This window comes from Anser brachyrhynchus (assembly GCF_964034855.1).
Source record: "Anser brachyrhynchus genome assembly, chromosome: 9".
Lineage (NCBI taxonomy): Eukaryota > Metazoa > Chordata > Aves > Anseriformes > Anatidae > Anser > Anser brachyrhynchus.
This window is the reverse complement of record NC_137703.1, coordinates 10,681,225-10,708,690: the sequence shown is the minus strand read 5'-3', so window position 1 is coordinate 10,708,690 and position 27,466 is coordinate 10,681,225. Positions and strand designations below refer to the sequence as shown.

Below are 27,466 nucleotides of genomic sequence, written 5' to 3'. Positions count from 1 at the left end.
CTGGTCAAGCGTGGCCAGGACGTGGCAGCAAACGGGGAGGGGTGGGTGCCGGGCTGGGGGGGAGCACCCCCTCCCAGCAGTGCTGGGGACCCCAGCCCCTCTCACCATCCCGTGTCCTCTTACAGCCCACCAGGTAGCCCCCAGCAGTTATCGACCTTACAGATGCCCCCACCCTTGGGGTGTCAACCATGGGGTCGGTCTAGGTAAGATCCCAAAGCCTCCCGATGGCTAAAGCAAGGACTAGGAGTGTCCCCCAGCACCAGCACGTCCCCAGGGCTGGGACACGGCCACCCCCTAAGGAATGGGGAGCTGTCGGTGCCCCGGGGCAGGGCGCGTGGCGCTGGTGGCAGCGGGAGGAGGGCTGGCACAGGGCAGTGCTCGCCGGCGGGGCCGCCCCGCTGCATCACTCCCCTCGGACACCGGGAGCCACGGGAGGTGCCAGCGACGCCGGGAGCCTGCTGCTGCCGCACCATGGGGTGCTGGTGGCCGCTCTGGAGCTGGGGGCTCTGGGTGCTGCTGGGTAAGTGCCGGGGTGGCCGATCCCACCTGGGTTACGGGTGACGGGCTGTGACGGTGCCGGCCGCTCTGCGTGTCCACAGCGGGGGCGCGGGACAGGCTCTGGGGTCAGGTCGCTGGAGCCATGAACGGTGGCATCCAGCAGTCCCAAAACTGACCCCACTTTCCAAGTGTGCAGTGCTGGTGCGAGGCGTTCACACTCCATCGGCTCGCAGATCAGGTGGGGGATTTGTGCAAGGGGAAGGCACGAGCGCCGGGTGTCCGCCTCGCTCTTGGTGTTTGTCCGGCTGCGGTGCCGGGGCTGCTCTTGGTGGCACGGGGACGCCTTCTTGAAGCAGCCAGGCACGGTGGGGAGGAGGGATGGGAACCACGATGCAGCAAAGGGCTGGCGTGCCCGTCCTGCCCTCGCTCACCTGCAAACCCTGCCAGGGGCTGCAGGAGCAGAGCCGGGCAGCATCTCCCGTGCGGCCGATAGCGCCGAGCTGCCTCCGGACGTGTCACCCACCGTGGCCAGGCTGGGCATGTGCCAGGTGTCCCCCAGCAGCGCAGCCAGTCCGCCGGAGCAGCCCTCTGTCCCCGGGGACAGTTCAGGTAACGCCACTCGGAGCAGGTCCCTGCCTGCCGGGGAGCTCGTCCCGGCACTGCCGAGCGCGACGCACACGCCGCCGGGCGCAGGTAGGAGCGCCTTGTCCCTCCTCGCGGGTGATGTAGGGACGGAGGTGACGGCAGCACAGGTCCCCACGAGCTCCAGCAAGGAGGAGGAGGAGCCCCCCGGCACAGCAGCTCTCTCTGAAGGGTTGGCAGCACGGGATATTCCCCAGGCAGGGGCTGGGTTTTCCTCCCCGAACCCTGCTGGCCATCCGCCCAGTGTCCCTCCAGCTCCTGCCACCCCTCAGCTGCTGTCCCCTGTGCCAGCAGGGCACGCGGTGGCTCTCACCGGCGGTGGGCCAGCCACAGCCATGTTGTCCCCAGCTCCATCTGTCCCCACTGAGAAGGGGACAGGCAGAACAGTGCCATCAGGCAGCAGCACTGCCCCTCAGCAGGCTCCGGAGGTGTTCAGGGGGCTGGAGAACATTGCTGGAGAGCCAAAACCGGGAACAGCCGCCCCTGTAGAGCAAAGGACCGTGCCCAAAGCACTTACAGGTGGTGCCAGTACGCTGACGGGTCACGTCCCAGCACCAGGCGGAGGTTTGTCTCCACCAGTGGCACTTGTCCTTGCTGCTCAACCGGTGCTGGGGACAAAAGCATCTTCCTCAGCCACAAGCAAAGCGACCGATGCCAGTGAGTTGGCGCAGCCCTACAGTGCTGTCACCGCAGAGGGGACGCTGGGGACAGCGTGGACCACCGTGCCATCCCGTGTCGAACACAGCACAGGGACAGCACCCCCTGCCATCAGCAAGAGCCCCGCTGAGCCATTCGCAACCACTGCGCTCCCGTCCCAAAAGGCCACACCAGAGCTGGACACGGCCACCTCTCCTCCTGCCACTGCAGCCAGCATCTCGCCGGCCTCCCCCGGGGACACGGGCCACTCCGTGGAGCCACCAGCAGCCCTGGCTGGCCATGTCACCGACCCCACCATGTCAGCAGCCACCGGGGGTCCTCTCCATGCAGCCACAGAAGGATCCAGGACCCCACTGCCTGCAGTCCCCCCAGAAGCATCCTCAGCAGCGGTCACCTTTCCTCCTGCCACTGCTGCTGTGAGCGAGGCTGCGGAGCCAGGGACACCAGCCCCTGGCACTGCTGGAGCTGGGCTGCTCGGATCCAACCCTGCCACCCGTCCCCGTGCCACCACACCGTCCCTGGGACCACCAGCCGTGGCCCTGGATGTCACCGCCACAGCGCACGGCCCCACCGCGCCGCTTCCAGCCCTGGGAAATACTGAGCTGGTGGCCGCTGGTGATGGAGCCACAACGGGCACTGCCGCCCTGCACACCGAGGACACCCCCATGCAGCTGGACGCAGGGCAGGTCCCCAGCACAGCCCCTGCTGTGTCACTCCCTGGTGGTGGCCTCTCCCCTGGGTCCTCCTCTGCAGTCCCCAGGACCACCACGGCACAGGCGGATGGGGACAGATCCCCTCCGGCCAGCCCCAGCGTGGGCACGTCCCTGTCCCTCACGGATGGAGCAAAGCCGACGTCTTCCCTCCAAGGGTATGGCACCGGGACCCAGCCAGCTGCCCTCATTAGCAAAACTCCAATTAGTGAAGCAGGGCTGGGGACAGCATCACCAGCCAGCAGCGACACTACTGCGATGGCATGGGATGGCAGCTCCAGTGCCACCCCAGCTGCTTCAGGGGTACCCAGGACACTCAGCACCACTAAGGTACCGTGGGCAAGCATCCCGTGGGACAGCAGTGCCACTGCAGGGGTGGCAGTGGGGGTGTCCCCATCCAGCAGCCCCCCGGAGGTGGCATCAGGCACCTCCCCGCTGTCCCCAGCCACCCTGCTGCCAGCGCTGGGTGCCCCTACTGCCCGTCCCGATGGCAGCACCGCCGGGCGAGCAGTGGGGACGGTGTCCCCGGGTGTGGGCTCCGACCCATCGGGGACAGCTCCCAGCCATGTCATCGTCACCACCGGGCCACCACCAGAGCCATCCACCCCAGGGACCGACGTCCCCAAAACCGAGCTGCTGCCGAGGTTTCCCCTCCTGGTCCCCAGAGGCAGTCGCTCGGCCCCGTCGGCCACAGCAGAGCCCAGCCCAGCTCCGGACACAGCCGTGCCCCTCGGCACCACCGCTGGCAGCCAGGATCCCCCACCTGTAACGGCTCAGCCTGCCCAAACCACAGCCACCAAGGGAGCCGGGGGGAGGTCCCGGCCAGCAGGAGACGGCAGCACCACGCAGGCAGCGCCAGGCTCGACCCCGCATGAAAGTCCTGCAGGGGATGCCCTGACAGCTGCGCCCAGCGGTGGGAACACCTCCGTGGGGACAACTCCATCGGTGTCACCCCCAACCAGAGCCAGCAGCACTGCTCAGCCCAGCACGGCCACGCGGGAGCACAGCTACAGCACTGCTCAGCCAACGGTGGGCAGGGGCACGGACACATCCCTGGGCACCTCAGGGGACGGGGCTGTGGGGCTGCCCCACACTCTGCCCACCCCTGCGGCTGGGGGTGCCGAGCCAGGCACCAGCAGGGCCACCCCGGTGTCACCCTATGCACCGGGCAGCCAAAACCCTGTGGCGGGGGCAGGCACGGTGTCACCCACAGCTCCGGAGCCGGTCACAGCACCATCCCCTGTCCTCAGTCACAGCACGGCTGAGCCAGATGTGAGCATGTCCCCTCCCGTGCTTGGGGACACCAGTCCAGCGGTGGTGGCATCCTCTGTGACACCCAGCACCAGTGCCACCGGTCCGGCAGCAGGAACAAGCGATGCTGGTCTCAGCACGGTCACAGCACCCTCCTCCACTGCCTCCAGCACCACCTCCGCTCTGTACAGCCCCCGTGTCCCCCCTGGGCCACCCAGCGAGGCTACCAGCAGCACCCATGGCCCAGCTGCTGAGGACAAGCCCTCTGTCGGGGCGTCCTCGCTGGGCACTGCCAGCACGTATACATGGGAAGCCACAGCCACATCCTGGACAGCCCCCGTCCCCTCCAGTGACACCGAAACGTCAGCTGGCTCCCCCAGCAGGGACACCCCCGTGGTGACCGGGCACACCACATCTGCCATGGCCAAGGCCACCGGCAGCACCCCGTCCCCCTCTGTCACCCACGGTGTCCCCACCGCCCCGGGCAGGGTGACGAGCCACGATGCCAGCCCTGCGTTTGCTGCCGTGCCCAGCCTGGCCGGAGGGACCCCGCCAGCAGCCACCAGCCCCACCGGGGCAGCTCCTGCTTTGGGGACACAGAGGGGACCGGCCACCGCAACAAGGACGCCTGCTCACACCACTGCCAGCCACGGACACCCGCTGTCTGAGCCCCAGCCCAGCCACGGGCTCGGTAATTTTTTCGATTTTCTTCCTCCTTAAGGCGATGAAGAGGAGGGGGCTGTGGGCTGGCACAGCACCGTGGTCACAGTAGGAAGAGCCCCAAAGCCCTGGGGGGTTCGTCCCCGTCTGTGCATCCCTAGCTCCCCGCTCACCACTGCAGGGGCCAAACCCTGCACCCCTTCCCCATCCCAGCTCTCCTCCTTTTCGTGTTTTTTTTTTTTTGCCTTAACTTTTACAGCTGAAGCGAGCGAAGTCACCAAAATACCTGCTCAGAATTTTGCCCAAATCCCACCCGGGAAGCAGCGGGGTTTGTAGGGTTAAGCATCTGCGGGCACATAGCCCCCCCACCCCGCCCGCCTTAGGACGTGCCGGGCACAGCGCGTCAGGTTCATTATTCACGGCATTCCAGCCCAAAATTGGAGGAGTCACCGAAGTGGCTCATTTCCTCCAGATGCGAGCCCTGCTTGAGTCACCCGAGACCAAATTGGGTTAAAAATCGTGACAGGATCGGGGCGGGCGGGGGCACCCTGGGGGACGGCTCTCCGGAGGAGCTCTCCTCGTCTGTCATTCCTAAAATTGCATCCCACGGCACGAGGGCATGCTTGTCTTGGCTGCGAGAAAGCTGGGGCAGAAGTTAATCGTTTCTAACCTTCTCCATTAATCTCCTGCCCGTCCCAGGCCCGGCGGTGTCCCTGTACCCGTTCGGCGCGGAGGGAGGTGACACGGAGTGCATCCAGCGGACGGTGGACTTTAATTCCCCCTTGTTCAAGCCGGAGATCGGGTTCCCCTTCGGGAAGGCGCTGCGTGACTCCCTCTACGTGAGTTTCTGTGGCCGCAGAGCGTGTAAGGGCTGTACAGCTCCATAGGAAAAAAAAAAAAAAACACACACAGAGACACAAAAATGGAACAGAAACCTAATTTAATCTGAATGTTATTTTTTCCCAGCTTAAAATAGACATTTACTGCTTGCACATGTGCAGAGTAGGGATTAAAATCCCCCCAGGCCAGGGGGAACCGCCCAGGGAGCCGGGTGCCAGCGCCTAATGGGTGATTTTGGTCAGTTTACAGACAACGGGCAAATCATTTTCCCACCCACGGACAACGTCGTCCCCTCCAACCCCAACCCGCCTGCCTGGGGATTCAGCGGCCGCGAGGCGCTGCCGACGGTGGCCGTGTTTTGGGAGGACGCAGATTTCTCGCGTGGCGTCGGCACCACCTGGTACCAGGTCGGGGCCGCCGGGGACCCGCGCCCGGAGATCCCAGTGCCCCCATCAGCCCTCACCCACCGACCCCCCCTTGCAAAAAGCAGGAGTACCCCACCCTCGGCTCTACCCGAGACCCCCTCGTCCGTGATGTGGAGGCGAAAATTGAGAAATACCTGAAAACCCCATACACAGCGAGATGGACCCTGAAGGTGACGTGGGAGAAGGCCCCGGCGTACCCGTCCCAGCAGGACGATGCTCAGGTGAGCGCAGGGCAGCCAGGTGACAAAGGGGACAGCCACCAGCGATGGGGCATGGCAGAGCCCAGCCGGATGGGGTATTTGGGGTCTCGCTTTGGTTTTGCCCAGCCCCACACCAGGGCACGATGTATTTTTATATTTCAATCCTTCTGCACCCTCGGTCTGTGCTTCGGGGAGAGGGGAGGGAGGCTCTGGGGGTGCTAATGGGGCGCTGTGGGTTCCCACAGACCAGCACGTACCAGGCCGTCCTCTCCACCGACGGGAACCAGTCCTTCGCCCTGCTGCTGTACCAGGACGGCGGCATGAGGTGGGACTACACCGGGCTGGCAGCCGGGAACGTGCTGATCGGCTTCTCCAGGTGCCGTGTCCCCACGTCTGTGTGTGTTTTGGGGCACCTTGTATTCCTCCACCATGCTGGGCCTCACCATCAGAGGCCTCCAGCCCAGGAGAGCCCAGCTCCCACCTCGCGTAACCCCATCCCATTTAAACCCTCTCTCTGCAAACTGGCAGGAAAACCCACGGAGCCCCCCAGCCTGGAACCCTGCCGGGCTCTCTGTGCCGAGCCATCGCCCCGCCGCAGCCCTTCCCCTTCTTGCTTGGCAGGCAGCGGTGATGGGGGACGTGGGAGGGAGACCCCAACCCGACCCTAACCCCAGACCCGCTCTCTTTACACAGCGGCGATGGGTATGCCCAAAACAACGAGCTGACTCAAAAGCCACCGGCTGTTAAGTACCGACCCGACCAGCACCGCAGCTCTGGCACCGGTACAACACCCTTGGTCTGGGGCTTGTGGGGGGACGGATGGTGTCAGGACCCCCCTGTGGGGTTTTGGTGGTCGCTGCAGCTCCAATGTGTGTGTGTTGTTCTCCTGTCGTCCCCCCAGACGTGCGGGGGCTGTGGCTGTACCGGCTGGACAGCCGCGGCCGGGTGAACTACCGGCTGCGGTGCCTGGCGTGGCTGCAGGCACAGCCTGCCCCGGCCACCTGGAGCACGGAGCTGCCACCCTGCCCCTGCTCGCGGCCCCAGGCCGAGCTGGACCCCCGCTATCGCCGGAGCAGAGGTGCTGAGCGTGGGGCTGAGCCCCCTCCCGCAGCCGGGGCGGCTGCCACCCCCCGGGACATCTCAGACCCGGCAGACACCGCCGTGAGGGTGCTGCGCACCGCGTCCCCCAGCCAGGCGGGTGCTGGGGTGCGGTGTGTGTACCGAGGCACGAGCTTTCTGGAGGGCTGGCAGGAGAGAGCCTGGAGCCCACCCACCCACACCACGGCCGGTAAGTGGGCACAGTGCTCCCTAAAGCACCCACAGGGTCCCCCCGTGCACCAGGTGCTCTCCAGGCGCAGCGGGGTCCCGGCACCCATCTGCCCTCCTCCCGCAGACAAGGAGCTGGAGGCGTTCGAGTGGTGCTGCCGGCGCGTGGGGAAGCCCCGGTTCTGCACCAGGTTTGCCGAGAAGAGACCGAGGACCGGCTGCGAGGGATACGTGCCGCCCACCCCTGGTGAGTCCCCAGGGTCCCTATCCTCTGTGCCGGGGCAGGTGGCACAGCCATACGTGGTCCCTGTGCCAGGCACCCACGCTTCACAGCATCCTGATGGAGACTGCTGAGCACTGTGATTTGCCCTCTTCCATGCGATGACACCAGCATTCGTTTTCCTTCCTCCCCCCCAAAATATCTCCATCTCCTTCGGACTCCAGCCAGTGCCTTTGGGGATCCCCACATCACCACCCTGGATGGCCTCACCTACACGTTCAATGGCCTCGGGGACTTTGTCCTGCTGCAGGTCAGCGATGCCCAGAGCAGCTTCGTGCTGCAAGGGCGCACGGCCCGGACCGGCACAGCCCAGGCCACCAACTTCGTGGCCTTCACTGCCCAGTACGTCTCCAGCACCACCACCACAGTGAGTAGGAGTGACCGAGGAATCGGTTTGAGCATCTAACGGGACAGGTCCCTCGGGCAGTTTGGATGTTGCATCTGCACGTACCTACAAGTGCTCGGGACCAAAGGAACATCCTGCCACCTCCCGTCAGCCCAGCAAGCTGCTAAGGGCAGTGGGTTGGGCTAAGACTAACGAGGCACGGCTCTGACACTTCTTGCAAGCTGTCCAGCATGGGCCTGGAGCCCTGCAGGGACACGGGCTGCTCCAGCCCTCTCGCTGCACCCCAACCACCGGTCTCCTTTGGACATGGTAGTGCCTGTGCGTGCTCTTCCTTGCTTTGCAGAATTGCTCCCCGCACCCATTTCAGTAAGCAACATCTCCCAGCGTCACCAGAAGGAGCCCCTGAGCAGCAGGAGAGAGCCTGGAGCCCACCACCGCAGCTCTCCATGTTCCAAGGGTCAGCCAAGCAGCGGTGGCAGCCAGGATGTGCCCCGGGACGGTGGCCGCAGGGGGCAGTTCTCCGTCTTCACCCACACAACCCCCCAAGCTGCATTATATTGCATTTGCAATTTTGCATTTGCATTTGGGTGATGAGTGTGCCAGCACGGCCCCCGGCCTGAATATCTCTGCTGGGGCTGGAGAAGGACGGGGTGTAGCATCACGTCCCCAGCAGGAGGTGGGGAGGGACGAGCGGAGGGGCTGATGGGGACATCCATTGCCATTTGCAGGTTGAGTGGACTTTGGGGAGCCAGGGTGACATCCAAGTCCTCTTGAACTACCAAACCATCCAGTTTTCCTACTCCCAAGGTGAGCAGGAGGTGGTGTTAAAATGTTCGGTGTGTCTGGGGGGGGTTGAGGGGTGTTCCTATCCCACGGGGACCTGGCCAGGGGGATGGGGAGAGCTCCCCTCCCCGAATTCAGAGGCATCACTTCAGACCCAGACTCACGTGGGCTCTCCCCTTGTGTTCATATCCCCTTGCAGACATGGGTGCCGAGGTGCACTACAGCCCTGGGGTGCTGCTGGTCAACGCCTCCTCCGTCATGGCCACCTTTGACGGCACCGTCTCCATCTCCATCTCAGCCAGCGCCGGGCTCCTCAGCGCGGTGTGCAGCCTGCCGGATCGGTACCGCAACAGCACCAAGGGCCTCCTGGGTGAGGGCACTGCCAGCTGGGCCACAGCAGCCTCATTTCTCTTCCGGCATGCCTGCAGGGCCAGGGTGCAAGGTCCCCTTCACACCCCAAAGCGGGCGGCAGAGGCGGTGGGAGCGTGGTTCTGGGTGTCCCTTGGTGACACCAGAGAGGGGACCCCAATCCTGCGGTGGTGCTCCCACAGGTGTGTGGGACAACAACCCCGCAGATGACTTCCAGATGCCGAACGGAACCATCATCCCTGTGAACAGCAGCGAGGAGGAGATCTTCAGCTACGGGATGACCTGTAAGGCTGGGCTTGGGATCCACCCTCGCCATCCCCACGCTCCAGCACCTTCTGGCCATGTTTTGGCTAGGGAGATTTGGACATTTCTCTCGGCAAGACTGGTGCCAGGGAACCCTTTGGTCTCTTCATTGCTCCATGTAAACCATCCCTGAAGAGAACAAACTTTAAAAACCGAAGGCCCTACCCACGGTGTACTCTCTTGCAGGGGCTGTTGGAGAGCACAGCCTGTTCGCCCAGCCCCTGGCCACACCGGAGAAGAACTTCACCCCCATCTTCTTGTCTCGGCTGCGGCAGGAGAACGAAAGCCAGTACCAGCGGGCAGCCTCGCAGTGCCACGGCAGCAAGGAGTGCGTCTACGACACGCTGAGCACGGGGGACGTGACTCTGGGCCTGGCCACCCAGAGCCTCGTGGAGGACTTCCAGGAGAAGAAGACGGCGCTCAGTAAGTGGAGCAGGTCCTCAGCTCCACGAGGGCATGGGCTTGGATAACGACTCCTGAGGTCCAAGGTCTTGGATTTTTCTCCACACCTGGGAGGTGCCACCAGCAGGATAGATGCCACCAAGGTCTTGAGTTGCATTGCCTGGCTGGCTGCTCTCCAGCCCTGGAGATGCCATCTAGGGGGGATTTTTGGTTGGCGGTCACAGCTACACCTGCCTGGGGTCTGTCCCCTCCTGGCCAAGAGGGACACAGAGCCAAAGGATGCCAAGGCCACACGGCAAGCACACCGGGCTGCTGTTTCCTCAGACGCCTTCCCTCCCGTCATCACCGGCGACCCGTCGCTCACAGCCTTCAGGACGCAGCGAGTCACGAGGCAGTACCGAGCTGAGGGGCCGGGCGCGCTCTTTGTCCCCCACATCTCCCCGGAGCTCAACATTTCGGGTAGGGATGGGGACAGCGGGCAGCCGGGACAGGATGGGCACCGCACAGACACCGGGCTCCAGGGGGAACCCCTCCAGGAGGACAGGGATGTGACCCCCACTGCGTGCCCACCTCCTTCTCTGGCTCATGTAGAGAACGGCACCCTGACGTGGGAGCCCCGCGGGACGGCCCCGCTCAGCGTCACCCTGCAGGCCGTGGGCTCCCAGCACCTCGCCGCCCTCCTCCAGCTCAGCTTCACCCTCTGCAGCTGCCGCACGAGCCACGAGTGCGACTACAACGACACGGCCACTGTCAACGGCTCCTCCCTGCAGGTAACAGCATGGGGCAGCGCCACGTGCCGGGAAGCTCCTCCGGCACCATCCTCTCTTCCCATCCATCCTCGTGTCCCCTAAGCCGGTGTCCCCGTCCCCTTGGCAGCTGGCAGCCTGCAGGTGTGACGACGGCTACTCGGGTCCCTTCTGCCAGCACCCACCGGACCCTTGCGCCCAGGGGTGCTTCCCCGGGGTGGGCTGCGACCCGCTCGCTGGCTGCGACCCCTGCCCGCCCGGCCTGACGGGTGACGGGAGGCACTGCTCAGGTGATGAGGGCTGGCTTTGGGGAGGAATGGGGTGCCAAAGGGCTTTGCCTGGTGCCATGCAGCGTTGTCCCCGCAGATATCGACGAGTGCGCGCAGGGGACGGCGTGTCCGGGGAACGGCACCTGCACCAACACCGTGGGCAGCTATATCTGTTCCTGCCCAGCTGGCGTGGAGGGTGAGTGATGGCATCCTGAGATGTGCTTTGGGATCTCGGCCCCAAAAAAGGCAAAAAAAAAAAAAAAGAGGGGAAGAAAGGCAGCGCAGCGTGGGAGCGGCGAGGATGGAGCAGTGCACTTTGACCAGTGCCTGCCCCTGAGCCGTGTGGGCACAGACTGGTGTCCCCGTGTCACCCCTGCTCCTGTCCCGCAGGCGAGGGGCCGGGCTGTGGCACAGCCTGCGGGTCCCAGTCCTGCCCCGAGGGCTTCTGCAGCAACGGGGGACGCTGCCACCTGCACCCCTCCTCCTGCACGCCCACCTGCGTGTGTCCCCCGGCCTTCACCGACCATCGCTGCCTGGTGGCAGGGGGGGACTTTCGGCCCCCGGCCAGCCCAGGTGGGTGCCTGTGCCCCGTGCCCCATCCTGGCTCGGCCAGCCCTGGGGCACAAAAGGCACCGCTGTGGTTTTGCCCGGCAGATCTGCCCCGGAGGAGTGTGTGTCTGCGGGTCAGGGCTCTGCAAAATGCCACAGCTGGGGAAGTCAATGTCACCGTACGTAGCTGGCAGGGGACGTGGTGTCACTGTGGCTCAGGGATGGGGGGATGTCACGGCATGGGGTGCCCGTGCCTCCTGCACCCCGTGCATCCCCTCCCATGGCATCCCAGCAGCTCCTGGGCCATGGCTGTCACCTTCCCATGTGCTCCCCACTGCCACATGCCAGGTCCCCAAGGCAGGAACGAGACCCAAGAAGCCCTTGGGGCTGGGGCACGGTGCCCACAGCCCCTCCTCTAACTCCCCCACACCCCTCGGCACAGGTCTCGGCCATCCTGGGCTCCCTGGAGGTGAAGGCTTTCCAGAGCAACACCAACATCACCCGCATGTGAGTGTCGAGCAGACGAGGCGAGGGTTGGGGCACAAAGGGCATTTCCCCCTGGGCCACCCAGGATTCTATTTATCCAGCCCCAAAACTGTTAAACCCTTGGAAATACCTTACAGTAATGAGCCCCCTCCTTTCCCTCCCTGCCCACACGTGGGGAAACTGAGGCACGGTGCATCCTGGCCGCCCTGCTCAGTGCTGGCGGGGATGCCAGCAGCCGGCTCCTCTCTCCGCAGGGCAGCTGCTGGCTTCGCCTTCGCCGTGGTGGCCGAGTTCAGCTACGGCAGCAGCGGCTCCGTGATCCGCTTCCTGAACGAGGAGCTGGTGGGGGCCATCGTCAGCGCCTTCAACGGGCGGCGGGGACAGCGGGATGTGGGCACACACCTCCTCTTTGAGCACCTGCACCTGGACAATGTCACCGACGTGGTGAAACGTGAGTGCCCCCGGCACCGTGGTGTCCCCACGGCCCATCCCCTGCCACCCGGCGTGCCCTGGGGTTTGTGGGGTGGAGGAGAGGGCTCGGTGGTGATTCCCATCCAAGGGATCCGGCTCTGGGGGACCTGGGGATGCTGCCCCAAAACCCATGGACACCCCGAATTATGGGCCACACAGCCAAACCCGTGCCATCTCTCGCCAGTGACGGTGGCGGAGCTGAGGCACTACTTCTCCTGCGCTCTGTACGGCTACGAAGGCTACCAGCTGGACTACGTGGGGACCTCCGGCTTCCTCTGCATCTCCCCTTGCAAGAAGGGCTACTGCCAGCATGGCGGCCGGTGCCAGCACCTGCCCGAGGGCCCCACGTGCAGGTAGGTAGCAGTGACACCGCGGTGGAGGCCACCCCATGTAGCCGCCTCTCCCCGCAGCCAAACCTTGGCTCCGTCCCCTCCGCAGCTGCACCCCCTTCTCCATCTTCTCCCCGGCCGGTGCACGGTGCGAGCAGCTCGCCGTCAGCCTCGCCGCCTTCCTCGGCATCCTGCTGGGGGCCCTGGCTTTGCTCTGCCTCCTGCTCGCCGCCGCCTGCCTCGCCTTGCGCCTCCGCCGCCGGCACCGGGACCCCTGGGGGTGAGTGAGGGGCTCGGGGCAGCGGGGGCTGGACCCACACGGGATGGGTGCTGTGGGGTGTGAGAGCAGCAGGGAATTTTGGCTGGGCCTCAGGAAGAGGTTTGCCAGGATGAAAATGTAGTGGAAAATCCATCCTGGGGAAAAAAGGGCAAAGGGTGCTGCTGCCCTGGGGAAGGGGCTGAGCAAGGCCCAGCCCCTGCTGCAGGTACCTGGTACAATAACATCAGTGGGGTGATTTCAGCTTCCTTTTTTGCCCCCGTGTCAGAGATTATTTGCATTTCTTCCTCATCCCACCCAGTGCTTGGTTACAGAAGGGCTTTCCATTTGACTTGAATTTGAATGCCATCCAAATGTTCTCCACTGAAACTCATGGTCCCCTGGAAAGAGTTGGGCAGGGAAGTGTTGGCTGTCACTTGTACTTGGGGCAGGGCAAGAAACGGTGTGTGTGTGCAATAGCAGGGGCTTTTTTCCCTTAAATCCCTGTCCCGAAGCCCCATCTACCCCACACTCAGTCACTGCTCCCCACGCCAGGGCCTGGGACAAGGCAGGGGCTCTCCCAGCTCCCCTGACCCGTTGTCCCCATTCTGTGCCCCTCTCCTAGGACCAAGGACACCTTCTGGAGGCCTCGGCAGTTCTCCTGTGAGCACACCCTGCAGCCCAACCCAGCCTGCCTCTGCTTTGTGAGGCAGCCCTTCCCCAGCTCGGGCACATGCTGGGTCACTGGGGTGGCTCTGTGCCCCCCGGTGCCCCCCAGCTCTGCTCCTCTCCCCCACCCCAGCCCTGACGAAGGCAGCAGAGAGAGCAGAGAGCACCCGCTCCCACGGCTCAGGAAGGCTCTGGGAGCCGCAGCTCCAGGCCATCGACCCATCCGTCCAGGTCTGCCTGGGGTTATTGCCCCCTGCGTGGGGTGGCGCTGGCCTGGCCGGGCACCGATGTCCTTGTCCCGGGGCTCAAAGTCCATCGGAGCTGCCCTGCGGTGCCCGCTCCCAAAACATCAGGGACGTCAGGGGCTGCACTGCTACTGGGGCTCGTAGCAAAACCAGCACCGCTTGTCCCATCTCTTCTTTGCAGATAAGGATCAAGAGACCCCAGGTCAGGGCTCCAAACCAACCTGCCCTGCAGCCGTAGCCTCCCTGCAGCCTCCCCAGCAGCGAGACATGGCCGCTCCCGGGGGTCCCGGCATCCGTGCCCGCCCGGGGCAGGGGCAGCATCGGATGGGGGGCTCCGGGCACGTGCCCGCTGGGCATGGTGCATCGCATCTGGGGGCTGTTGGAGGTGCCTGTGCTGCTGGGGGGGCTGCTTGAGTCAGCAAAGCGGGGGTCTCGCCTTCTGCTGAGGACCTGCAGAAGTGACTGGGGTCATCCATGGGTGAGTCTGTCTGGTGTGCCCCTGCACGGCACAGCTGGGCCCAGGGATCATGACCCATTATGAACAGAATAAATGTGAAATGACAGCATGCTGCTGCGTAGTGTGCGCACCCCACCTCACAGCTCCCCGAGATTGGACTGGTCGGGCCCTGGTCCCCGCTCCAAGCCTGCCCCCATCCTCCTCCTGCCTGCCCTGACAGACACCACAGTGATGCTCAGACCTTCCGACACTTTATTGAAGAGACTAGATTTAACAAGGACTACTTGTGGTTTCAGAAGAAGTGCAGATGCTCTCTCACACTCACAAATTATTATTTTTCCCCCAGCATTTCTGACCGTGGGGGTGGCCCCATGCAAGGTGACCTGAGCCCCCCCGCCAGCACGGGAGGCAGCACCAGCCCTTGCCCGGCCAGCCTCAGGCAGGGGAGCAGGGACAAGGGACACGGTGGCACTGCCTGTCCCCCTGCCACCAGCGAGGATGTGGCAGCCTGGGGGGAAACGAGAACTTCTACGGTGAAGGTGACCACTGGCACGGGGTGACCACTGCCGGGGGGAGCGGGGACACGCAGGGGGACACGCAGGTTTGCTGGGTGTGATCGGGAGCAAAGGACTCGGAGGATCAGCCGTGGTCCAGACCGCGTTGTGGATGTGCATCCCCTGAGTTACTTGTCCTCCTCATCTGCAAAGAAGTGGTGAGAGCTCGGCCATCTCCTACCTGAGGGTCTGGGGTGAGCAGCGCCCCCCCCCAGGGGGATTTCTGCCTCCTGGGGAGGGGGCAGCAGGACTGAGGAGTGGAGGCTGGTGGAGAGGAGCCCCCTGAGCCCGCTCACCTCTCTGCTCCTCTGAGTCGTTGTCTTCCGAGGAATCTGCTGCGGATTGCAAGAAAGACCCAGGTCAGCTCACACCGACAGCCGCTGTCACTGTGGTGTTGCCACCCCCAGCTGCCTGCCTAGGGAAGGGACTGGGTGCTGCATGGAGGGACTGGGTGCTGTATGGAGGTACTGGGTGCTGCATGGAGGAACTGGGTGCTGTATGGAGGTACTGGGTGCTGTATGGAGGGACTGGGTGCTGCACGGAGCTGCTGGGTGCTGCACGGAGCTGCTGGGTGCTGCACGGAGCAGCGGGACCCAACCTGCTTACCCTCCCCATCTGACCTGCCCAGGGCTCTTCTTGCATTAACCGGGGGTGGCTGGGACGTCCCCCGCTTTGTTGCAGAGGCTGCATCGCCCCAGCACACAGGGGCTGGGGACCCACCCATGCCAAGTGCCTGGTATCCGTCACAGCCGATCCTCGGCCTCTTCTCGCCGTAGTGGGCGCAGAGGCGGGCGCTTGCCGCCTGGTTGCAGCACCAGTCGTACAGCTTCAGCTCCTGGTCTGGGGACAAGGATTAAAGAAATCAGAAGCAGGGACTGCTGAGTGGAGAAGAGTGGGGGCAGCTGGCTCTGAGCAAGCAGGGCGCTCGCCGCAGCACAGCCCCGTGCACCCCCCAAAGTGCCAGAAGACAGGGTGGCACGGGGATTAAAACAATTTATAGGCTCCAGTTGGTGCCGTGCAGCTTGGCACGGGGATGCTTCCAGCCCACCCATGCCTTGGTTAGCAGCTCTGGGATGCCCGAGGCCGGCTGTGCTTACCACGGTATGGGGACGCCTGTCTGGAGGACCTCCAGTACCTCTCCTGCCGCCCCTCCACGAGCTGCCCCCGGCTGTCGTACAGGCAGCGCACGCCGGCACCATACCGGTTGGGAGAGGCGGAGTGCAGCATGGACACGCGGGCAGACCACCAGCCTAAAACGGGACTGCCATCAGCTTTTGGGCGCTGCAGGGGTCCCAAAGGGGATGGCGGTGTCCCCCCCCAGAGGGGACACCGAGGAGAGGACACCCAGGAGGGGACACCCAGCCACCCCGCAGGGGACACGCTGGGCACGGCGGTGCCACTTGCCTCCCCGGCTGCTCTTGAAGCGCGGGTCCTGCTGCCCTTGCTGCAGGGAGCAGGGGCAGGCGGGCAGGTCCTGGCTCCATGTCCGCGGCTCCTGCTGCTGCCCCGTCCACGCCAGGCACTTCAGGCGGTAGTTGATGCCCACGCGGCTCTCCAGCTTGTACAGCCACAGCCCACGGAGATCTGTGCAGGAGGGGAGGCACGAGAGGTGACCGGGATGCCCCCAGCCCCGGGACCCCATACACAACGGTCCCCCAACGCCAGGGAAATGGGGGGGAGCAGCGCTTGACAAAGAAGAAATCCCCAGGACAGAGCCATGGCACCAAAAATTGATGTGCCAAGGGTGTTTCAGGCTCAGCCTCAAGGCACAGCAGGTGCCCAGGGGTGGCATTTTATGTGCTCGGTGCGAAATCCCACTGACAATGACCTCTCTGAGAGCCTTGCTGCACCAGCTGGATTCCACCCCCGTCCTGGGGATGTCCCCATCCCCCTGCAGAGCTTCCCCAGGCCGTGCCCCTACCTGTGTTGTATCCCCTGAACTGGTCGGGGCGATATTTGGCAGCCGGGGGTCCTTGAGTCAGGTCATCGTTGTGGTAAGAGCCATCCCCGCTGCGCAGAGGGAAGGGGGAGAGTCAGGCATCGCCCTTCCCGGCTCGGCTCAGCCAGCAGCCCCGGTGCAGCCCTGTGCTATAACACCACGCACAGTACCTGGTGTAGCCGATGAGCACGTTCGCAGCCGGCAGCTGGCTGTAATCCCACCGCATGCCCCCGTCCTGGTACAGGAGCAGGACGTAGGACCTGAAGCCGTCGGTGGTGAGGACCGCCTGGTACGTGTTCGTCTGGGGAGAAGCATGGCAGGCGGGTAAGAAGCCGAGCAAAGCCGCTGGGTTTAAAACTAAATTTAAAATAGGGTGCGGGTCGCTGCAGGTGGTGGTGGAGAGAGGGCCTGGCGTCCTGACACGACAAATGGAGGCTGGGTGGCTTCAGGACTGACATTTTTGGCAGAAACAGCTCCTTCTGTGCAGGCACCCATGGGTGCAGCTCTCACCTTTAGCACCCGGCCACCCCTGAGCCCCGGCAGCCCCTTACCCTCCGGCTGTCGCCCCGCGCGCCGTAGGCAGGGGCCTTGTCCCAGGTGACTTTCAGGGTCCAGGCTGCAGAGTAGGAGGACCTCAGGTACCGCCGGACCTTCGCCTCCACGTCACGGATGAAGGGCGGCTTCTCCGAATTCAGGGTGAGGAACTCCTGCGGGTTTAGGGTGCGCACACATGCTTTGTCTCCCAGCAAAGCACAGGCAGCGCTGAATTTTGGGTCTCAAAGGGAGATTCATTCGTGATGCTCCGCGCTGAGACTCGCGTTTGGCTGGCAGAGCCTTTCTGCCCAGCCTCTGTGCAGGTGATGGACTCACACAGGACCAAAACCTCTTAGATCTGGCCCAGAAAATTGAAATGCCACCCGCCAGCCCCATCGGTCATACATCCCAAGGGGCATCCGCAAACGTGGATCACCTAAAGGTGCTTAACGTGGTCACGCACAAGGATGGCTTCACCCACCTGATAAAAGGTGGTGCCGGTGCCCCTGGAGAAGTCGGCGTTGTCCCAAAACACGGCGATCATGGGCACCTCCTCGTGGCCGTTGAACCCCCCGGGAGGCGGGTTGGGGTATGCGGGGATGCTGCTGTCGGAGGCTGGGAAGATGATCTGGCCATTGTCTGTAAACTGAGCACAGGGGGAGGAGATGAAATGGCCACGAAGTCGCCTCCTGCCGCAAATGGACCCCGCAAGCATCCCAACCAACCCGTGCCTGCATGAATCCCAAGCCGGGCCCCAGCTCCTGGTGTCTCCCCAAGGTTTTTGGGGGACGGCCGCCCACCCCGCAGCAAGTCAGGGCAATGCAGACTCACATAGAGAGAGTCGCGGAGGGTTTTCCCGAACGGGAACCCAGTCTCGGGCTTGAAAAGCGGAGAGTTGAAGTCCACTCTCCTTTCCACGTACTCGCGGTCGTTTTCCCTTGGTCCATATCCATAGAGGGACACGGCTGCGACTAAAACAGAAAAACAAACAAACAAACAAAAAAAACATAGAAAAAATAATTAAAAAAAAAAACTCGGTTATAGCAAAACCTTTGGTCTGTGCCAACACAAATGGCTGAAACCATTTTGCATTCAGAGACACAGGCCGGGCAGCAGGAGAACGGGGGACACCGGGACACCCTGCGCATCACCTTCCCTTGCAGGATCCCTCTCCCACCCCTCTCCCTGCCCTACCCGCTGCATCACCTACCTGTGGGGCCGGGCGGAGGGACCGGGGCAGCCGCTGCTGATCGTGGTGGAGCTGGAAGCATGGAGGATGATGCACGGGTGGCGAGAGAGGCTGCCTCATTTTTCCTTGGCCCCGGCAGCCCCTTCTTGCCCCCACGGCTGGGAGCTGGCAGGGTTGGGCTGCAGGACACAGCTGGATGCAGGGTGGTGGGGGGAGACCCCCCCTGGGCTACCCTGTGGCCTGGGATGTGTGCGGGGATGCTCGCCCCGCCGGCGGCAGGGAGCCCATTTGCAGGGGTGGCGCTGCCCAAGGAGGGGCGCAGAGCTGGGGGCGATGAACCCCCGGCAGGTCCCGGCCCCGGGATGTTGGGCAGGGGGCTGCCAGCAGCGGGGCCAGAGGGCCGAAGGACAGAGAGAGACCCCGGGCTGCCCCCCGCCAGGGGCTGAGTGGGGGTCTCCAAGGCTCCCCCAGCTCCTCCTGGTCCTACAGAGACACCGGGACGTGCTTCCCCAGGCACAGGGCCATCGGTGTCCCCTCTGCCTTCAGCCACCGAGGGTCTGGGGGGGACTGCAGGGCTCCCAGGCTGGAGAGGAAGAAGGAAGGGGGCAGCCCCCCCTACGGCAGCCCCCAGCTCTCCCCGTGTCCCCGCGCCAAACTCACTTCCAGAAACCGGAGAGGAAACCGGCGGGGGGCCCGCGGCCGCCCCCGCTGCTGCATCCTCTCTCTCTGAGGCTGGAGGCAGAGCAGGGGCAGCGTTGGCGGGCGCGGGGGCACGTGGGGACTCTTCTCCCAAAGGTGCTGCCATCCCTGAGGACATTTCATATTCGGGGGACCCTGGCAGAGCGCTCCCAGCACCTGCCACCACTGCAGCCAGTGGGGAGCCCAAAGCCGAGGGGCTGCTCCCACTTGGGGTGCCGGAGGCAGAGGGGGGGCCCCCGTTGGGTGCTGGTGCTGAGCTCCCCCCCATGCCCCCAGCAGAGGCAGCCAGCAAGGGGCTGGAGGCATCCGGGGCCACCGGGACCAGGGGCTGCACCTCCCGGGGAGAGGACAGGACGGAGGGGGCCAGCACCCCTGATGTGATCTGGATGATGGCCCCTGCCCCGTCTGCTGTGCCGGCACCAGGGGCAGGTGCCCAAGGGGCCGAGGCTCCCGTTTCTCCTCCGGCCAGCTGCACCACATTGGTTTGGCTCAGGTTTGCATCAGAGAGCCCAAGGTGGGCGCCGCTCTGGATGCCGGGGGCAGGCACAGGGGTCTCCTCGTTGCCTTGGGGGCCAGCAGCCTCCGGGTCTGGGCTCAGTCCTACACCAGCTCCACCAGCTCCAGGACCTCCTGCTCCCTCAGCAGCTCCACCGCTTGTCAGGGCTGAAGAAGATCCCTCGGGAGATGGGGAGGGAGATGCAGAGTGCAGCACGGCTCCCGTTCCTCCACCAGAGGCTCCAGCTGCTCTGTCCAGGTCCTGGGACACCCCCGGGGACTCCCCATTGCCAGCCCCAGCCCCTTCGCCCCCACCTCCTCCTGCAGGAGGATGGGCGCCAGGACCAGCACCCAGGGCAGGCTGCACAGCACTGGGAGCAGCGTCCACTCCTCCCAGGGCACCTGGGCTGGCTGAATCCAAAACAGAGGGTGCTGTGAGCGTATCCCCGGGAGAGGCAGGACCGGGCAGGGACACGGCACCAGGCAGTAGATCCGTCCCAGCCTCCATCCCAGTGCCAGGAGAGGAGCTCAGGGATGGCTCAGACCCGGTCCTGCTGCCTCCCAGTGCCTGCCCCTCTGCTCCCGGCACCCCCAGGTCTGCACCGGGCAGGACCCCGAGGGTGGGTGATGGGGGTCCCACAGGTCCACGCGATGCTGAGCCGGGGGCATCCAGTGCTGAACTGAAGCCTGTGCCTGGTCCCTCAGCCCCAGGGAGAGCTGCTCCCGTGGGAGCACCAGCTGCCACCCCCCACGGCTGTGACCCCACAAGGAATGGGGATATGGGGGCTCCCTGGGCAGCACCGAGGTTGGGGTTTGCTGCCGTCTCTGCCCCATCGCTGGTCCCAAACGCAGCTCCAGACGCAGCAACAGGAGGTGGGAAAGCAACACCAGGGGCTTGGCTTGGTCCCAGTCCTTCAGCCCCCGAGAGGTCGGGCTCCAGCCCCACGTAGCCAGGAGCCATGGGACCAGGTGGGGACACTTCTGCCGGTGCCGGGGCTGCTCCTGCTCCATCTCCAGGAGCTGCAGCAGGGGACAGCTCGGTGCTGGGCAGAGCTCCTGCTGGGGCTGCCGGCAGCTCTGCGGTGTCAGCGGGACCCTGCTGAGCGCTGCTGGACGAAGAGCTGGTGTCCGTGTAGGGACTTCTGCTCCCTGGGTTTGCTGCCTCTGCCGTATCGCCTGCGCTCTCGGTGCCCTGCGCCGTGGCGAGCTCTGGGCCGGTTTCGCTGTACGGAGAGCCCTGGGACAGGCGGTCAGGGCCAGGGGCTGCTGCTGGCATGGGGGCTGCTGCACCGTTCTCCAAAGTGGAAGATATTGGAAGTGTGTCACCGGGAGAGGCAGGACCGGGCAGGGACACGGCACCAGGCAGTAGATCCGTCCCAGCCTCCATCCCAGTGCCAGGAGAGGAGCTCGGGGATGGCCCAGACCCGGTCCTGCTGCCTCCCAGTGCCTGCCCCTCTGCTCCCAGCACCCCCAGGTCTGCGCCAGGCTGGACCCCGAGGGTGGGTGATGGGGGTCCCACGGGTCCATGCGATGCTGAGCCAGGGGCATCCAGTGTCGAACTGAAGTCATTGCCTGGTCCTTCAGCCCCAGGGAGAGCTGCTCCCGTGGGAGCACCAGCTGCCACCCCCCACGGCTGTGACCCCACAAGGAATGGGGATATGGGGGCTCCCTGGGCAGCACCGAGGTCGGGGTTTGCTGCTGTCTCTGCCCCATTGCTGGTCCCAAACGCAGCTCCAGATGCAGCAGCAACAGGAGGTGGGAAAGCAGCGCTGGGAGCACCGGGGGCTTGACTGGGCAGGGGTCCTGGTCCTTCAGCCCCTGAGAGGTTGGGCTCCAGCCCCACATGGCCGGGAGCCATGGGACCAGGCGGGGACACTTCTCCTGGTGCCGGGGCTGCTCCTGCTCCATCCCCAGGAGCTGCAGCAGGGGACAGCTCGGTGCTGGGAAGGGCTCCTGCTGGGGCTGCCGGCAGCTCTGCGGTGTCAGCGGGACCCTGCTGAGCGCTGCTGGACGAAGAGCTGGTGTCACCCTGGGTGCCTGCGTAAGGACTGCTGTCCCCTGTGTCCCCTGCCCGTGCCATGTCTGCTGTGTCCCCCTGAGCAGGCCCTGCCAGGCCATTAGGTCCAGAAGAAGCCAGGCTGGCAGCATCCAGAGCTGAATTTGGGACGGTGCCAGCTCCATCCGCTCCCTCAGGAGCAGCGGCTGCTGTACCCCATGGCTGTGACCTCCCAGGGGACAGCAAGGCAGGCACTCCTGGGGCAGCACCGAGGTCGGGGTTCGCTGTTGTCTCTGCCCCATCACCAGCTGCAGCCCCTGGGGGTGGGAAAGCAGCCCCGGGAGCACTGGGGGTGTCCGTGGGGGACGGCAGAGCGGCGGCAAGCTGCGGTTGCCGTTCTCCGGTGGGGCTGTGCCATGGGGCAGGCTGCAGGGAAGGCTCGGCCGGACCCACAGCCCCCGTGGGCAGGGGCAGCGTGATGGATGGGGCTGGGGCATCCGTGTCGCTCTGTGCATCCGTGGGGGCCCTGGAGGCCAGCAGCGAGGTGGCCGTGTCCCCTCGCTCCCCAGGTGCCTCGGGGGCTGCAGGAGCTGGGGCTGAGCCGGGGCTGGCCGGTGACACCGCTGGGGCTCCCTGCTCATCTCCATCCCCGCCTCCGGCCGGTCCTGGTGAGGTGGCCAGGCTCAGCCCTGCCTGTCCAGCGAGGAGGGAGGTCTGCCCTGGGTTTTCCGCTGCTCCCGACACTGTCCCATTCTCTGGAGCCAGATGGGATGAATCAGTTGTGCCAACAGCACCATTTACTGCATCTCCCGCATCGCCAGACCCCAGAGCTGCTGGCCCCGGGGTGACACCCACGGTCCCACTCGGCACCTCGTCCCACCGTGTTGTGAGCAGCCCCCCAGCCCCGGGGCTGGGGATCGAGGAGGGGGCACTGCCTTCTCCTTGGCTGTCCCCAGGCAGGGTGACACCTTCCTCCGCAGCTCCTGTGGCCGTGGCCTGCCCTTGGCTCAGCAGTGCGGTGACATGGGGACCCAGGGGGCTGCCGGTTGTCGGCTCTGCCCCCGTGGCTGCTGGTGGCAGGGTGGCAGGGAGGGATGTGGCATCAGCCGTGGGCTCCAAGTCCGCTCCTTCCCTTGTCACCGACGCGAGGATGTCCTTGCTCATGTCTGCAAACAGAGGGGTGGCCCCGGGGGGTGCAGCAGGAGCGGCCGCCGTTACATCAAGCTCTGCGCTGGGGGTGAAAGCGGGCTGGGGGGTGAAAACCAAGGCGGCAGCCGAAACCGTCTGGTTTCCCTGGGACGCATTAAGAGACGTGGCCAAGTCCGTCACCGCCTGGGGCTCTCCGCTGGGAGCCTGTGTCGCTGCGCTGGGGCTGAGCCCAGCCTCAGCATCGCTCCCCGCAGCCGGAGCACTGGTTGGAGCGCTGGTCGTGGTCACCAAATCTGCCTCGGCCCCGGAGGGGAAGGACGGGCTGGCCGGGCGTCCCGCGAGGATGCTCTCGGTTGTCTCAGTATCAGCCACGGCGGTGCTCGTCCCCGCGGCGCCCAGCGGCAGGGCGCCCCGTGCCTCGCTCGGCGCCGCGGTGGGAGAAGCCGTGTGGGCACCAAACGGCCCCTCCGTGGTCACAGGGACGGCGACGGCGGCCCCGAGCCCTGCAGGGAGCATGGAGCAGGGCGTTACGGGGGGGGGACGGAGCCAGCGGCCCCCTGCTCCTTGGGTGGGAGCACAGGGGACGGTGGGACAGCGGGGCAGGGGGTGACACAAAGCAGGCAGGGCTGCAGGCATCCATGTGCCTGCACAAAGGGGAATTTTCCTCCTTTGTTTTGCTCCTTCATGGCGTGGGACAGAGCTCTGCAGTCTTAGGGAAGCCCCTTAGCGCTCTCTGCCTCGCTGCAGAGACACCCCTGGGCGCAGCTTTGCGTTTTTTTAATCTTTTGGGTGTCTGAGAGACATTTAAATATGTTTTACCCAAAGCTCTTTGGCAGAGAGGGCATCCACGGTTTGGTGAAACGTTTGCTGGCTGCAAATGGCTTCTGGCCCACTGCAGCCCCCCTTTCCCTGCCAAAACCCTGCCCCGCACCCAGGCCCTTATCTGCAGGGGTTGGATGGAGAACCCCCCAACCCCAGGAGCCTCTCCCCAGCCCCAAAGCTGCAGGAGGGGCCGAGCAGCCGCCCATCGGGGCAGACACCAGCCCCGTGCTGAGGTCCCACCCAGCCCTATTTTTAGGACAGGGGTGCAACCGCCGGAGGGATGGAGCAGCAGCCCGGAGGATCTGCTGACACTTGGCTCCGGGCGGCTGCAATTAGGGGAGACCTAATCAGCACCCTGCGGGTGAGACTGGGCGTTCAGCCCGCTCCCGGCCCTGGTGCTCCTGTTCGGCAGGTTCCCCCCGCGAGGCCGCCGGCCCCCCAGCAGCAGAGGGGCCTCCCAGGCTCGGTGGCGTGCCGAGAGCTGCGTGCCACAGCAATGACCGCTGCCTCCTGCCCCAGTCCTGGGGTACCCCCCCCCAGCTCTCCTTCCTCCGGGCTGCTTCCTCCCCTTCCCCTTCCTGCCCCGCTCCCGTCTTCGCCTGATGAATTAAGGTGTTTGCAGCAACCCCCCTCCCTTCCCTATCGGCCAGAGGAGATGAGCCGCTTCCCTTCTCAGCTCGGGGAAAACAGTGAGTCACCCGAGTCCCCGAGTCAGGTTATTTTGGCACTCTGCACCCTAATAAATCCATGTTTTATCTTAATTCTTGCGCATAGAGCAGGAAATGCCGTGCACCCTGCGGCGCCCGAGCGGGGATGCTCGTGCAAGAGGAGCCTTAGCATGGAGCTGGGCTGTGGGCGAGGTGGAGCAGCCCTGGTGCACCCCCAGTGCCTGCCTTTGGTGTCCTTGCTGCGGGGGGACCTGGCTGCACCCAACCTTGTGGGGCCATGCCTGCCCCCTAAAACACTTCCCTAGTTTTTTGGTTGCGAAGGACTGCAAGCACTTGTCCTAGGAAAAGCTTCCAATGAAGCCAGGAGGAAAAAAAACATCTCATCCATACCCCCTGGGGCAGATTGCGCCGGGGATTTGCAAGGACTGGGGTAGCAGAATATGGGACATACCATGCAGAATCCATACGCAGCATCCCACGAAGGCTGGAAGCGTCCATCCCCTGGTCCCCATGCTGCTGGAGCACCGGGAAGCTGGAAGGGAGGCGAGAGCAGCAAGGTGCAGCCCTGGCCCTGCTCTCCTGCTGGAGCTGGAGTCCCACAGGTGCAATCTTGCTCCCAGTCCCTCCTATTTATAGGGATGGCAAAGGAGGCAGGTCCCCTCCCGCCCCCGGTGCTCTGCCTCCACATCCCTGTCCCCAGCCCCTTCCCTCCCCGCCCTCCCCTCCACCTCCCCGGGAGGCTCTGGGGGCCCCCACCAGCCCCTTACAGCTGGGTGTGGGTTGGGGGCCACCCAAAAGCCACCCCACAGGGACCCGATCCAGGCAGGGCTCGGCCTGGAGCAGCGTTGCAGCACCAAAGTGAGCTGCGGAGGTGTGCCTGTGCCTGGGGTCAGGATGCAAGTCCCCTTTGGTTCAGGGTTTCCATCCAAAAGCAGGGGAACACACGGCTGGGGCAGGCCCTGGGGCATCAGCCACCCCCCCCCCCAGTGCTCCTCCACGACTGGGAGCACTGGGAAGCCCCGACCAACCCCCCCCCCCCAGCATCACCACCCTGTGTGCAGGCACAGCAGTGCCGGGGCAGGTGCTGGGTCGCTGCACCCTGTATCCTCCCCACCCCCGGCCCGTTCCCCTACAGCAGCAATCCCTGCTCCCCACTCGGGGCTCCCCGGCGGCAAAAGGCGTTGCACAACACCCGCTGGTGGGCGTTTGGTAAGCAATTAAACGCTGCTTAACCAGCAGTGCCCGCGGGCGGCTCCCGCCCGGTGCCATTAACGGCACCACGGCGCGCGGCGTGCCGCCCGAGCCTGCCTCCGTGGAGCTGGCGGCGGTGGCAGCGGCAGCGTGGGCGATGCCAGGGGAGGCCAAGTCACGACGAACGCCCGTCACACCAACCCACCCACGCCTTACCCCCTGCCCAGGCACCGGGAGCTGGCCGTAAATCACCGCTCACCCGGAACGATATTGGGAGAGCGGTGGCGATGCGGGGGGACAGTGCCCAAAAGCTCCCTCTCCCTCGCACTCCGCAAAACCCCCTCTTCCCAATTTTGGGCCAGCAGAGCCGAGGCACAGATTGGGGCGAGGGTCCAAGCAGATCCCTGCACCACGGCACCCGCAGCCTTCCTGGGGATCAACACTGCGGGGATCGTCCTCGCCGTGAGCACGGTGTCCCGCTCCCACCCTGGGAAGGGGCTGTGCATTAATCCTTCTGCTGTGCCTGAAACCCGTAGATCCTTTTGCTGTGCCCGAAACCAGGATCCCAGCAAGCCACCGGATCCCGCGGGGCTATTTCTCATCCGCAGTTATCGAGGCAGCACAGCACAGGATGGACGCCGGAGCCAAGAAATGGGACAGAGAGCACAGAACTCAGGCAGAGCCTGGTTTTGAGGGTTAGCAGGGTCCCACCAAGCCCACGGCGGGGAGATGCTGGATCTGAGAATGGGACCCCCCTGCCTCGGGATTGTGAGTCTGGGGTGGGCAATGCTGGGAACCCCAGCGCCAGGGGGCTCAGCACCACGCAGCGCAGCATGGCACAGCAGCGCCTTATCGGCCTTCCTGGAATTAATGGGCTGCTTGTTCCAGCCCCGCGGAGATTACGGCATCTCCTGCCGGCAAGGGCATCTGGAGAGGGCTCGGGGGGGGCCGGGTTATCCATCAACCCCGCGGGTTCTGGATCACTTGGTGTGCCAGGCACAGCGCAGTGAAGGGACGAAGGGGAGGGGGACGCTGGAGGGGACACCTAGGTCACCAGGGGCTGGTGACCACAGCCACGCACCCCATAATGCCACCCTCCGGAGGTGAGGGTCCCCCTGGGTGCCGGGGAGCGGGGTCTGCTCCCAGGGATGATGCTGATGGAGGGGAGCGGGTTACAGCAAGGAGGGTGGGAGACGATTTAAGGGCTGGAAGAGCCCCTCACTGTGAGTGACATCCCTGGCTCAGTCTGCTCAGCTCATCCCAGCGAGCTGATGGTGGCAAAACCCCGTCCTCGTGGGGAGGGCTCCACACCACAGAGGAGAAACCCCCAAAGATGTCCACGTTGGGAAGTGGAGGGTGGGAAATATTCAGACTGGGAACCACAGGAGTGGTGCTACGGGCACAGCTGGCTCCCATCACTTTCCCCCAGCTGTGAGCGGGGGCTCGGGGACGGGTGCAGCTTCCCGGGGCAATTTCTGCGCTCAGGACCGCAGCGGTACCCAGACCCCACAAAGCAGCTGTGGGGGAAAGGCACCAGGCAGCACCGTCGGGGATGTCAGGCACGCAGAGCACGGGCATTTGGCTGTGCTGGAGAGGGCTGGGAGCCTGTCACAGCTCAGCGTCCCCAGCTCTGGATCGGTCCCCAGCACCCCCATCACAGCCGTGTCCCCTCTTCTCCGTCCCAGGATGAGGGCAGAGGGGCTCGGCCAGCCCGGAGCATCTCCTCCCCCTGCCACGACAGCGGTGGAAGGCAGCTGTGCCGGACGGGGATGGTAAGTGCCCCGGTCACCTTTTCATCCCAGCACTTGGGGACCTTTTCCTCCCTTTGTGACGCACTTTGGCTGCAGTCTCCCGGCCTTGGCCCCGAGCCACATCCCGGGGTCTGAAGTTATGGATTCAACAGCCGGCAGGATCAGCCCGGTGGGACTCGGCGTGGGAGGGCTCCTGGCCCTGCGCCACGGCGTGGGCAGAGCGCGAGGATGATTTCCCCAGTGCCCCGCAAGGCGTGGGGAGCGGGGACCCCATCCAGTGGGCTCTGCCCTGGTCCCCCCTCTCTGCACCCCACTGTGCTAATGGCACAAAAAAAGCCCCAAAAAGCCAGGCAGTATCCTGGCTGGGGAA

At 64.9% G+C, this 27,466-nt stretch overlaps 2 protein-coding genes across 9 annotated transcripts; one reads left to right on the top strand and one right to left on the bottom strand.

Moving 5' to 3' along the window:
- Window positions 1-230: 230 nt before the first annotated feature.
- Window positions 231-14,215, top strand: MUC4 (mucin 4, cell surface associated). 7 transcript variants are annotated; one of them, XM_080604340.1, is made up of 27 exons: window positions 324-520; window positions 946-4,449; window positions 5,118-5,257; window positions 5,501-5,665; window positions 5,749-5,904; window positions 6,129-6,259; window positions 6,577-6,665; window positions 6,785-7,171; window positions 7,277-7,396; window positions 7,594-7,796; window positions 8,504-8,582; window positions 8,758-8,928; window positions 9,110-9,211; window positions 9,417-9,653; window positions 9,957-10,091; window positions 10,224-10,402; window positions 10,509-10,668; window positions 10,745-10,843; window positions 11,038-11,220; window positions 11,302-11,375; window positions 11,639-11,703; window positions 11,937-12,133; window positions 12,338-12,506; window positions 12,592-12,762; window positions 13,364-13,401; window positions 13,541-13,638; window positions 13,834-14,215. In XM_080604340.1, the coding sequence occupies exons 1-27, from the start codon at window positions 472-474 to the stop codon at window positions 13,888-13,890; spliced, it is 7,158 nt and encodes a 2,385-aa protein (XP_080460466.1). In that variant the 5' UTR covers window positions 324-471; the 3' UTR covers window positions 13,891-14,215. The 7 variants fall into 7 exon arrangements, 6 of the variants coding, with proteins under 6 accessions (XP_080460467.1, XP_080460466.1, XP_080460465.1 ...); XM_080604339.1 differs by having other exon boundaries at window positions 10,485-10,668; XM_080604341.1 differs by having other exon boundaries at window positions 231-520; window positions 10,485-10,668; window positions 13,364-13,638.
- A 127-nt stretch (window positions 14,216-14,342) lies between these two features.
- Window positions 14,343-24,768, bottom strand: LOC308199755 (uncharacterized protein). 2 transcript variants are annotated; one of them, XM_080604343.1, is made up of 13 exons: window positions 24,606-24,768; window positions 18,986-23,167; window positions 18,347-18,397; window positions 17,968-18,107; window positions 17,618-17,782; window positions 17,154-17,309; window positions 16,773-16,903; window positions 16,585-16,673; window positions 16,068-16,247; window positions 15,761-15,913; window positions 15,384-15,503; window positions 14,960-14,998; window positions 14,343-14,808 (listed from the first exon to the last, which is right to left on the bottom strand). In XM_080604343.1, exons 1-13 carry the CDS (start codon window positions 24,664-24,666, stop codon window positions 14,792-14,794), a joined length of 5,484 nt encoding a protein of 1,827 aa, XP_080460469.1. In that variant the 5' UTR covers window positions 24,667-24,768; the 3' UTR covers window positions 14,343-14,791. The 2 variants fall into 2 exon arrangements, with proteins under 2 accessions (XP_080460469.1, XP_080460468.1); XM_080604342.1 differs by having other exon boundaries at window positions 18,347-23,167.
- Window positions 24,769-27,466: the final 2,698 nt, after the last annotated feature.